The sequence below is a fragment of the Orcinus orca genome, chromosome 16 (genome assembly GCF_937001465.1).
Source record: "Orcinus orca chromosome 16, mOrcOrc1.1, whole genome shotgun sequence".
NCBI classification, from domain to species: domain Eukaryota; kingdom Metazoa; phylum Chordata; class Mammalia; order Artiodactyla; family Delphinidae; genus Orcinus; species Orcinus orca.
In genome coordinates this window covers 81,439,662-81,450,780 of record NC_064574.1, presented here as the reverse complement: position 1 = coordinate 81,450,780, position 11,119 = coordinate 81,439,662, and the positions used below count along the sequence as shown (strand labels likewise).

Sequence of the window (11,119 nt, the reverse complement as noted above, 5' to 3'; positions counted from 1 at the left end):
CAAAAATCATTTAGGTGCCCATGTTTCAGGTACAGTTTTGGTCACAGGGGTTACAGTGATGAAGGCGACAGAAGGCCCTTAAGTGGGGGTGAGTGAGGCGTGTGAAAGGAACAGACGTGAGGGCCAGTGTGGCTGAAGCACGGGGACCGAGAAGCAGAAAAGCAGAGGCCAGGGCCACCGGCAGGCAGTGGCCGGATCTTGCAGGGCTTTGCAGGCCATGGTTAGAGGTTTGGGTTTTATTCTGAAGGCAGCAACGGGACGTTTCATTCATTCTGCAACAGCCTTAGGAACTAGGTAGTCTGATCCCACTTTTACTGACGAGGACGAGCAGGGTGGGGTTAGGTAATTTGTTCAAGGTCAGCTGAAGGCTAGAGGGGCTACGAAAACCTGCCGGCTCTCCCCACCCCAGGGCCGCCTGTGCCACCCCACCGAGACTAAATACAGCCGGCGCACCCCAGGTTTCGGGGCGTGCGCGCACCACGGCGACACTGCGCATGCGCCTCTGCCTACGGAAGCCGGGAGGGAGGGGAGGAGGGGAGGGAGGGGGAGGAGAGAGGGAGGGAGGGGGCGGGGCCGACGCTGGCGGGCGCGGGGGAAATGGCGGCGGCGGCGGCGGCGGCGGCCCCTACGGCGAACGGGACCGGAGGGAGCAGCGGGATGGAGGTGGATGCAGCAGGTAATGGGCCGCGCGGGAGCGGCTTCTGGAGACTTCCTTGGGGGCGCGTCAAGGCCGTCCTGGACTCCCGGGAGAAGTCGGGAGGGCGGGTCAAAAGCGAGCTCCCTGGGTTAACTTGCGGGAGGGATGTATGGCCCGACTCTGCCGTCTCTCAGTCCCGTCTCCCGGGAGGACTCTCACCCCCTCTTCCTCCTCCCTTAGTCGTGCCCAGCGTGATGGCCTCCGGAGTGACTGGCAGCGTTTCAGTCGCTCTTCATCCCCTCGTCATTCTCAACATCTCAGATCATTGGATTCGCATGCGCTCGCAGGAGGGGCGGCCTATGCAGGGTGAGTGTTCGGCGTAATTCTCTAGCCTCCTCTCCTTGGTCACCTCCCCCAAATGGTGGTCTTTCCCCTTCCTTTACTGAAGCCAGTTCCTCCTCCGCAGATCACCGTTTCCCTAATATTTGGTTCACACTGACCTCAGACCCTCAAGCTATAATGATTAGGGAAGTTTGGGGTTTCCTTACCCTCACCTCTTATGTGTCCTTCTCTCATCCAGTGATTGGGGCTCTGATCGGGAAGCAGGAGGGCCGAAATATCGAGGTGATGAACTCCTTTGAGCTGCTGTCCCACACCGTGGAAGAGAAGATTATCATTGACAAGGAATATTATTACACCAAGGAGGAGCAGTGTGAGAGGGGAATAGACGTGGGGGAGAGGAGTGGGAGTGGGGAAAAAAAGCAGAGTGGGGAAGATGGAGAGGGTCGGGAAAAAAAGTAAACAGGATAGGACGAGAACGGAGGAAAAGTGAAGCTAGAGTAGCTGAAGAGACCTTAGAAAAAGGACACATTCAGTTATTCCCTGCAAAGAAGGTGAGAAGACTGAGGAGATTAATTATTCTAAATAGAACCAACATGGGAAGGGGAGAAGCTGGTAAAAATACACCAGGAATTTCAAATTAAGGAAGGATGGTTTCAAGAAATATTCTGGCCCCTTCCTCTCCAGTTAAACAGGTATTCAAGGAGCTGGAGTTCCTCGGTTGGTATACCACAGGGGGGCCGCCTGACCCCTCCGACATCCACGTCCATAAGCAGGTATACACACTCACACTTGTGCATGCTGGGGCAGAGACTAGAGGATGAGGGGAAGATGGGCTCTGACACTTGTGTGTATTCTCCCCCTCTTCCAGGTGTGCGAGATAATTGAGAGCCCTCTGTTTCTTAAGTTGAACCCTATGACCAAGCACACAGATGTGAGTAAAACTGACCCCGTGCCCACTTTGTCCTGCTTGTCCATCACTATGGCCATCTTTCATTCTCATCCTGCTATCTTTAACTGTATGACATTTTTATTGAATTGAATCTCTTTTGCAGTTTACCAGCTGTGAGACTTTGGGTTAGTCACTTAACCTCTAAAGTGCATTTTCCCCGTGTGTAAAATGGGGTAATTCCTACTTCACTAGGTCCTTTGGAAGATTAGATGAGAAAATGTAATGTGAAAGGGCCAAGCCCAAGTTTTTGGCACTTAACATATAGGTTCAGGTGTGTTTGATGTCAGTAAGAGCTATTCTCCCATCTCTTCTTTACAGCTTCCCGTCAGCGTTTTTGAGTCTGTCATAGATATAATCAATGGAGAGGTAGGTAATGCCCTGCCCTTCAACCCTCAGATTCTGCTCCTGGCATTTCCTCCTTTTGACTGTGTGTGCCCTGTAGGCCACAATGCTGTTTGCTGAGCTGACCTACACTCTGGCCACAGAGGAAGCTGAACGCATTGGTGTGGACCACGTGGCACGAATGACAGCAACAGGCAGTGGAGAGAACTCCACTGGTAGGGGAGGCTGGAGGGGCTTCCTAAGTGGGGGTGGAAGGTGTGGCCCCACTCCTTCTCCACCTTGGCCTGTCCCTGTCCCCCTGCAGTGGCTGAACACCTGATCGCACAGCACAGTGCCATCAAGATGCTGCACAGCCGCGTCAAGCTCATCTTGGAGTACGTCAAGGCCTCCGAAGCAGGTAGGACAGGTGTCTCCCCGGCACTTGAACCCCTTTTCCTCTCCCTCCTGGGGAAGCGACAGCATCCACGTTAACGCAGCCTCTGTTGTGCCTTTAGGCGAGGTCCCCTTTAACCATGAGATCCTGCGTGAGGCCTATGCTCTGTGTCACTGCCTCCCAGTGCTCAGCACAGACAAGTTCAAGACAGACTTCTACGATGTGAGTGTAAAGCCCAGGACAGGGAGGTGGGGCTCGCACCGTCATTTCTGCACGCAGGACCTGGGACCTGGCTGTTCCCTGGGCATGCAGCGGGGGACCCAGAGCCCCTGGGGAACTGGCTCTTTCTGTTCCCTCGCAGCAATGCAATGACGTGGGGCTCATGGCCTACCTTGGCACCATCACCAAGACGTGCAACACCATGAACCAGTTTGTGAACAAGTTCAATGTCCTCTATGACCGACAAGGCATTGGCAGGCGGATGCGGGGGCTCTTCTTCTGATGAGAGGATACTTGAAAGGATGCAGCACAGGGGTCGGACAGCTGTCGAGAGGAGGGTGCTACACTCCATTTAGAGAAACCTGTTGCTAATAAAAGGGGAGCAGCCCCTCCGCACCCCTTCTAGTGGCTCTGTCCTCTCTGTTAGGTGCCACGCTCTTTTGGATCTTAAAGCCTTGATCCTACAGGCTCAGTGGATGGCCAAGAAGTGTTTCTCAGTTACTGCAGCACTGAGTGTTTACCACAGGGAGGTATGTGCCTGAACCCCAGAAGGCAGAGGTACTCGTGTCCATACTTTGAGACTATGAACTGGAGCGGGGGAGGGAGTGGAGACCCCGTGCAGTCTCTTATCAGTGCCTGGCAGGCAGAGCAAGAACTCCCCTGAGTAGACTATGAGTGGCTGGAATAAGACAAGCATAAAGGGAAAAGACAGGAATCTAGAAAACTCAAAATACCCTGTTTTAACAGAAGGCAGCAAATCTACACACACTTTATTAGCAAAATGAATAAGTAAAACAAGTGCAGCTTGGGAAAAAGAAGGGATCCTCCTTTCCCCTCAAGGGCATCTCTAGGTCTTTAAAGTAAGGGGGATTAGGACCATATGCAGAGTAGATACCAGTGTCTCAAGTGACTCAAATCACACAAAAGTGACCCGTGTCCGGGCGGCATTGACCTGCCAGACGTTCAGCTCCTCGTACTCGTCTAGGGCCGCCTGGAACTGAGCAGGTGTGAAGCCGCGAGACACGCAGCGCTGCTCTGCCTCGGAATACCGGACACTGCGGCCCTCCGAGGCCAACTCACGGACAGTGGCAAATATCACATCCGCTGGTCTCTGGGTCCTGGAGGAAACAAGCATGGGTGTGCAAGGTCAGGGACAACAAGAACACCCAGTACCAACAGAACAGCAGTGGTCAGGGTTAGAATTCTGAGGCCAACATCACAGACACAGGGATGCAGAAGCCACCTTGCTCAAGAAGGTCAAGGTAACTCCTGACATCCTTCACTAAGCCGCTCACCTGGCTGCTTGCCCCTTGTCACCCAGAAGGGAGTCCTTGGACATCTCCATTAGCCGTATGGCTTCATTCACATCCTCCTTCTCCACTGTGTCCACCATTCGCAGACGTGCCTAAGGGGAAGGTAGGGAGAGATGGGAACGGGAGGAGGGGGGTGGAACAAAGTCAGGGACCCCCCCCACAGCTCCAGCTTTAAGGTTGGGCAACCCACGTGTTCCTACTCACAAAGGAGTAGAGGCCCCTCCCCTCCCGCCAAGCATCCGCAGTGTGGGGCCGGCACTGTCAGACCGAGACAAGTGCAATGCCCAGGGCAGCGTCCAGCAATTGCCCAAGTCTCCGCCTCTCAACACTGGCCAGTCCCGGTGTTCAGCTGTCCTGTGAGGGAGACCAGACCCTTCTGAACTCCACTGGGCTCCCCACCACGACAGATGGAGCTTGGGGAGCTCAGCCAAGAAAGCAACTGGCAGAGAGGTAGTGTCCCTGGGGCTCGGGAAGTGCTAGCTCAGCAGTAGGTCAGGTAATCACACTACCTGCACGAACAGCACTTTGGAGCCCCCAGGACTAAGGTCCAAGATGTGAGGACAGAAATGAACGTTCCTAGCACAGGATCTGGGACACAGGGAGTGAAGTTAACTCATCCACCCCCTCGGTGAGGTCGGAGAAGCAGGGAGAAGGCCTTTCCCTCCACGGACGCTGGCCGTGCCCTGCTGGAGCAGCAAGTACCCACAGTGCGGTAGCACGGAGAGGACCGCTATCTGCACTGTCAGCACTTTAGCCCCGGCAGGGCCTGCGCGGAGGGAGGCCACGAGAGGGGCCACGTTAAGGCAGGCTGCCCAGTACAGCCCAAATGGACCATCCTCCAGCAGGACAGACTGGCACTCACCAGAGCAGTGGACAGTCGCAGGATAGCCAATAGAGTCCGGGCGGAAGTGTAGGTGGCATCCTTACTGGCCCAGGCCTCTCGCCTCATCTCCACATACGCTGCTGTGATGTAGTCGGCCAGAGACTCTGGCACCGTGGGCTGCTTCTCCTGGCACATAGCTATGTAACGTCTGTGGGAAAGCAGGAGAGAGGGGTGCAAAGAGTATGTTTCTTCTGCATTAAGAGTTTTACTTTGGGGGGGGGGTATTTTTAAGTAGAAAAAAAATCAGCAGATGAGTATTTGCTTGCTTAAGTATCACTGATGGATTTCTCCAAATGCTGCATTTCAAATTATTCCCCAATTTTTAGGAAAATGGCCTTTACATGAATATGACAAATCCACCTGTCTTAAGAGGCGGTTTTGTTAACTTCAAGTGAATAGGTAAAAAGAAGAAAAACTTGAGGAATCCCTGGGAGTCCCTGGACAGACTCCATGGAGAGAATAGTGCTATCAAGTATCTGTACAGCAGGATGCAGCTTTGCCAAAAATCTGAACCTGTCTCAAACCTGAGATGGGCAGGTGGTGGAGGTAGCATGAAAGGCAGGTTCTGTGTCATGGTCTCCCGTGGCCAGGCTGGGGGGACCTAGACTCACTGTTCTTAGACTCAGGACATGTGGTGGAGGAGGAGTGAAAGCTTTTCAAGAGACGCACACACAGGCCAAGACACTGCCACCCATGGCACTTGGGCAAGTACACCAGTCCTCGCCCAGCTCTCCTACCTCATAAGCTTCATGTCCAAAGGTTCAAACTGGGCGGGGGGCTGCCGGCTGTGCTGGTGCACATAGGTGATGTGCTGGGCCAACCTGGGAAGAGGGGAGACAAGTAGGAACCCTGTCTCTTTGGTGCTACACGTCACACCCGAACTCTACATCTTGGCCCCTCACCTCTCCACCTCACAGCCTGGTAGGGACAAACTTTCAACCCTGACCCACTCTAACAACTGCCGACCAGCCCCTGCTGTATGAGGGAAAGGTTGTGGAGTTTCCATGAGCAGACAATGCGTTTTCCAATTTCTCCTCCAACTCCAGAGACTGTTACTAAGGGGTGTCTCCTTGAGTGCTGAGCTGCATTCACCTCAGGTCGTTGTCTCGGTCAGGCCGGTCCTGAATCAGCCAGAGAAGGTCAAATCGGGAGAGCAGCGCAGCAGGAAGCTGTATGTTCTGCTCCAGGCTGCGGCGAGGGTTGTAGCGCCCATAGGCAGGGTTGGCGGCAGCCAGGATGGAGCAGCGGGCATTGAGCGTTGTGAGGATGCCCGCCTTGGCAATGGAGATGGTTTGCTGCTCCATGACCTCGTGGATGGCCGTGCGGTCAGCCTCCGCCATCTTGTCAAATTCATCAATGCAGCACACACCCTGGTCAGCCAGCACGAGGGCGCCACCCTCCAAGGTCAGCTCTCCACTCATGGAGTCTCTCAGCACAGCTGCTGTGAGCCCCACTCCGGAGGAGCCGCGGCCTGTTGTGTACTGGCCTGAACAAAAGGGCCAGGGAGAAAGAAAACAGACATGTTTAGGAAAAGCAGAGAACAAGGGAGCAACAACGGGGCAAAGGACAGAAGAAACAGGGCTAGTGAGGCAAGGCCTGTACTGAACTGCTCTGACCCAGCCAGGCCTTCCCAAGGCAGCTGCAGGTCTGTGGGTGGTGGCACTGAATCTCCATTCCCCAACGCTCCCAGAAGAGAACAAACACGGACGCGTGGTGGTCCTACTCCTGCCCTCAGTTTGCCTTTCCCAGGATCTGACTACTCACTGCGGGGGGCCAGGCGGTCAATGTAAGACAGGAGCTGAGACTTGGCCACACCAGGATCCCCCATCAGGCAGATGTTGATGTTGCCTGGAGGAAGGGAAGGAAGCCCCTGAATGACTATTCCTTCAATGCAAGTCGTCCAAACACAGAGAAAAGTGCTTTCGAGATCTGCCCCCATCATGCCCAGCACCATTTCTTTTAATCCCACCCCGTGCCCTGGAAGCCAAGACGCCTGCTCTTTTATTGTGGCCTATGGGACACGGGCCCTGGTCACCCATCCTTTCTTCCTGAACGCTGCACTCACCCCTGATCTTCATGCCTCGAGGAGACTGGTCCACCCCTCCCACCAGCAGGAGCAGCAGTGCCTTCTTCACATCCTCGTGCCCATAGATCTCTGGGGCGATGGAGGCTGCCAACTTTTCATAGAAATCCTCCTCTGTGGGAAAGGGAAAAGTAAAAGCGTTTTCTGGGGGATAAAAAGTGCTCGGATGAAACTCACATTCCCAGTCTTTCCCCCGACCCCTCACCTGCAATTTGCCTCAGCTCCTCCCTGCTCAGTTCTCCTGCCCCAGACTCATCATCCTCACTCTTACTCATCTTCACAATCCGATGGGCTTCCAGGTAAGTTTCCGAGAGTAAACCCTTGGGCAGGAAGATGCCAGGGTATGGATGAAGTTCTTTAACTTGCCCATCCACGTGATTCCCTCAGGAGTTCCTAACAAAACCTTTCGTTCTGCTTTGGTGTCCTGCTATTGACACTTTTCTCTGTGGGGCTGGATAAGAATAAGGGGATAAGAAGAAAAAGGAAAAACCACCTCCTCATTTTAAACTCCCTTTCTCACCTGGACCATCTGTCGGAACCCAGCGCGCAGGACTGGCAAGAAGATACCGGTGACGCTGACATGGTCCCCGGGCTGGGCAATCCTTGTGTTCTCTCCTTCTACCAGCACCGTGATGCTGCGAGGGATATTTCCCACGGGCACTTGGTCGCTCTGGGGGAGAAGGGTACGTGAGGCCTCCGAAGACTAACCTCCCCTCCCCAGGCACACTGCTCTTCCGCTTCCTGGCCTGCTCGGCCTCACAGAAGCCCACAGGAGGGAAGCTGAGCTCTCCTTTACCTCTTCCCAACTTAATCAGAAAGTTCCAGTTAAACTTCCCTGCTGCTCTTGATGACTTCTCTGCCTCAGCTCCTCTCTCGCTTGTTCTAATTTCTTCCTCCTACTCCAGTGGACTCCCAAGCTCCACCTTCCCTGGGTCCTGGACCACACACCCCAAACTCACATGTTCTTGCATCTTCATATCCTGGAATTTGATGAACTTGGAGCCACGTGTCTGTAGGTACAGCCGCCCTCCTGAGCGGTTGGTCTGGCACTCCTGGCTCGGGCACATGATCAGAGGCATGAAAGTGGGAGACTGGATCTAAGATACAAAAAAGGAAACACCAAAGGAAATCATAAGAAAAGGAGCCCCTTAGAGTCAGTTACTTGAATCACATTCCTCTTTGTCACAAAAGCCAGGGAACTTTCGAATGTCTTACGTTATCCCTAGTAGATGTCAACAAACACAAAAAACATAGAATGTACAAAAAGACCACTCCACGCTAAAAAGAAAATGAAAGGTGAACACACCAGCATGCTTTACAATAATCAGAGAATATAACAAGTGAACGTCAGCAGACAAAACTAGTTCTTACAAAATGCACTGTTCGTTGCTCCATACATACCGGCTGATAGGTCTCTGCCCCACACTGGTCACACGTGTAAGTGGCCACCACCATCCTGGGTTTGACTTCAGAGACACGAGTGACAATTCCACGCACTGTTACCAATTTCCCCACAGAGTCAGCCCGTACTTCCCGGATCACGCGAGGCTTGTTACTACTGGGACCTTGAAAATACAGCTCACTAAGGGAAAAAACTGTCGTTAGCAAGGCTCTGGGGATCAAACCCCACACCCTTCCCAACCGAGACCACTCACAATCTGCGCATAAGTTCAGGAGGATACTGGTTCTGGGGGCTCCGGGCTGCCCCAGGGTCCCGGCTCCGCTGCTCCATCATCAACCGGTGCTCAATGTAAACGTCCAGAACATCTTTATTTACCACCTAAAGGAAAAGGCAAAAACCAGGATGGTGAAAGGACAGCACGTAAAGGGGGCCAACAGAAATCACTGCCCCCTTTCTGCCAGCTTGGAAAGCCAGCTTTCTGCCCCCCCAAGAACCTTCTCGAAAAATACCTAAGTTCCATGCCCTGCATTCTTCTCACCTCCCTCTCCTTGTACTGAGGCAGCAGCTCTTGTATAGCATCAGCGAAGAGCTTAGCATAGCGCTTGGTGTTCTCACAAATTGAATCCACCAGCTCAGGGTCATCCTCAGCTACATCATCTAGGTCTATGTACACTGCCACTTGCTCCCGATGAGCCAATCGAACCTGGGGTGGAGAGGAGATAGCCACGGGGCCAAATTTACCTTACCAGTGTTGACAAGCAAAAATCTGTCACCACAAGCTCAGCACACAGGTCCCAGGCCCCACATGGGAGAAACAGCAGTGTGAGACAGAACAAGACTCACTTCTCAGCCCCCCAACCCCTGAAAATACCTTAATTATTGTGAATCTAGTGATACACTGGTATCAGGTATAATGTTAAGCTTGTAACTTACACAAAAATGCATTTGCTAATAGCTCTTATAGCTTAAGTCACTGCCCCATTCCCTCTACCCAACCTTAGACTTACCAACTGGTTGCCATACTTGAACTGCTTCTTGCCAAATTCATCATCCTGGTAAAACTCTTGTAGAAACTTCTTCACCTTTTCTATAAGAAAAGCGTAAAACCGTAAAAGTCAACCTTTCTTCAGATACCTTACTGCAAAACCCATCTGAGAGAAATCTAAGAAACTCACCTCCATTTAAAATCAGATCGATGAACTCATCAATCGAAACAACATTCAAATAAGCCTACCTAATTCTCCCCAAACAGGGCAGAACTCTTTTTCACAAGCCTGTTTTGGCCTAGGGAAGAAAAGCGGCCCCGGGCAGTTTAGAGTATTAACCGATACCCTCCCCGCAGGGGAATTCCACTCTCTGCCTTAGTTAGAAATCTCAGTACCGTTTCCTAAGGGCCTCCCACAGCCGGCAACACACTCAGGTCTCAAGGTTCTCAGCGTTTCTTCTACGCGTTTTATTCTCCTTTTCTTTCGGTCCCCTAAACCGCTGCCCTCACTGGGATCTCCGCCACCAGGCCCGTCCTCCGCCCCACCCCCTCTCCCGCCACGGCTTCCGCTCTTAGTAAACAAAGAAGCACATGGGCCCAGATGCCGCCGCCTCACAGCCCGGGATTCCTCCGCCCAAGGCGGGAGCCCGTCCGGCGATTGGCCGGCTCGTCAAGGGCCACATCGTCCCACCCCACCACTTCCTCCCTCTGCCTCTGATAAGCACCCCAATTCCAGGCAGGCCCCCACCCTCAGCAGCTCTCTCCGAGGCCACCGCGCGGAAGGACACTGTTTACACACGACACTCCTTCCAGCGGCGTCGCGCAACCTCCGCCCGCCTCCACTTCCGCTTGGAGGTGGGCCTAACGCGGCCAATCCCGGAGCGCAGCGGCCGGCTTGCCCGCCCCCCGAGCTTCGGCGCGTCTCTGGCGCTCGGAGCACCTAAAGAGCGCGGAGGGAAGTGGGACTACGGGTGGCCGACCCTGAACCTTTTGACAGGGTTCCCTGAGATCCTGGTCTCCCCTTGGCGCGACCCTTCCTTCTGGAACTTACAGCCGGGGTGTCCGCCCACCCACCACGACCCCTACTTCTTTTCCCGTACGCGGTTACCAGCTTTCCCCCGACCTCGGCGCCCCGTGCGCATCCCAAGCACCGCGTGCCTCCAACCCGCCACCTCCCGACCCTGCCTCGGGCCTCGCGCGCCGAACCCGGCCCCCCGGGACCCCCGCTCACCCAAACAGGTGTTGACCAGGAAACTTCCCGCGCAGGACGCCCCTCCCACACTTGCAGACCCTCACCTTTCTCGAGCGCGTAGTCCTTAAGTGCCATTGCTGCTGAGGGCTGTGCGGCAGCAGTTCGCGGGCCCTGAACTCTCACTCCCCGGACAGCTAAAAACGTCCGCGCGGCGGACTGCGGGCGACCAACCGAAATTGGCGCGAAACGTCGCTCCCCACGTGACCAGCGCTGCTGAGTGCGGGCCAATCGGAGAAGATGCCCTCCGCCCCTCCCGCTCGCCACGCGCCCCTGCCACGACCAATCAGCGGGCGAATCTGGGCTGAGTGACGGGGGAGCGGCGCGGGTGTCAGAAGGGAA

The 11,119-nt window shown here is 54.4% G+C and overlaps 2 protein-coding genes across 5 annotated transcripts; one reads left to right on the top strand and one right to left on the bottom strand.

Moving 5' to 3' along the window:
• Nucleotides 1-561: 561 nt before the first annotated feature.
• Nucleotides 562-3,263, top strand: COPS6 (COP9 signalosome subunit 6). Of its 2 annotated transcripts, none has more exons than XM_004268897.3 (10): nucleotides 562-676; nucleotides 878-1,003; nucleotides 1,218-1,349; nucleotides 1,664-1,752; nucleotides 1,848-1,910; nucleotides 2,247-2,294; nucleotides 2,371-2,485; nucleotides 2,575-2,667; nucleotides 2,765-2,865; nucleotides 3,005-3,263. In XM_004268897.3, the coding sequence occupies exons 1-10, from the start codon at nucleotides 598-600 to the stop codon at nucleotides 3,143-3,145; spliced, it is 987 nt and encodes a 328-aa protein (XP_004268945.1). In that variant the 5' UTR covers nucleotides 562-597; the 3' UTR covers nucleotides 3,146-3,263. The 2 variants fall into 2 exon arrangements, with proteins under 2 accessions (XP_004268945.1, XP_033282393.1); XM_033426502.2 differs by having other exon boundaries at nucleotides 2,747-2,865.
• A 337-nt stretch (nucleotides 3,264-3,600) lies between these two features.
• On the bottom strand, nucleotides 3,601-10,993 carry MCM7 (minichromosome maintenance complex component 7). Of its 3 annotated transcripts, none has more exons than XM_004268895.4 (15): nucleotides 10,825-10,993; nucleotides 9,551-9,630; nucleotides 9,082-9,246; nucleotides 8,797-8,921; nucleotides 8,543-8,723; nucleotides 8,101-8,238; nucleotides 7,662-7,811; nucleotides 7,347-7,461; nucleotides 7,124-7,255; nucleotides 6,823-6,906; nucleotides 6,151-6,544; nucleotides 5,796-5,879; nucleotides 5,038-5,206; nucleotides 4,158-4,267; nucleotides 3,601-3,980 (listed from the first exon to the last, which is right to left on the bottom strand). In XM_004268895.4, the coding sequence occupies exons 1-15, from the start codon at nucleotides 10,853-10,855 to the stop codon at nucleotides 3,779-3,781; spliced, it is 2,160 nt and encodes a 719-aa protein (XP_004268943.1). In that variant the 5' UTR covers nucleotides 10,856-10,993; the 3' UTR covers nucleotides 3,601-3,778. The 3 variants fall into 3 exon arrangements, with proteins under 3 accessions (XP_004268943.1, XP_033282374.1, XP_033282375.1); XM_033426483.2 differs by lacking the exon at nucleotides 10,825-10,993 and adding an exon at nucleotides 9,925-10,186; XM_033426484.2 differs by lacking the exon at nucleotides 10,825-10,993 and adding an exon at nucleotides 9,719-9,773.
• Between the last annotated feature and the right edge of the window lie 126 nt (nucleotides 10,994-11,119).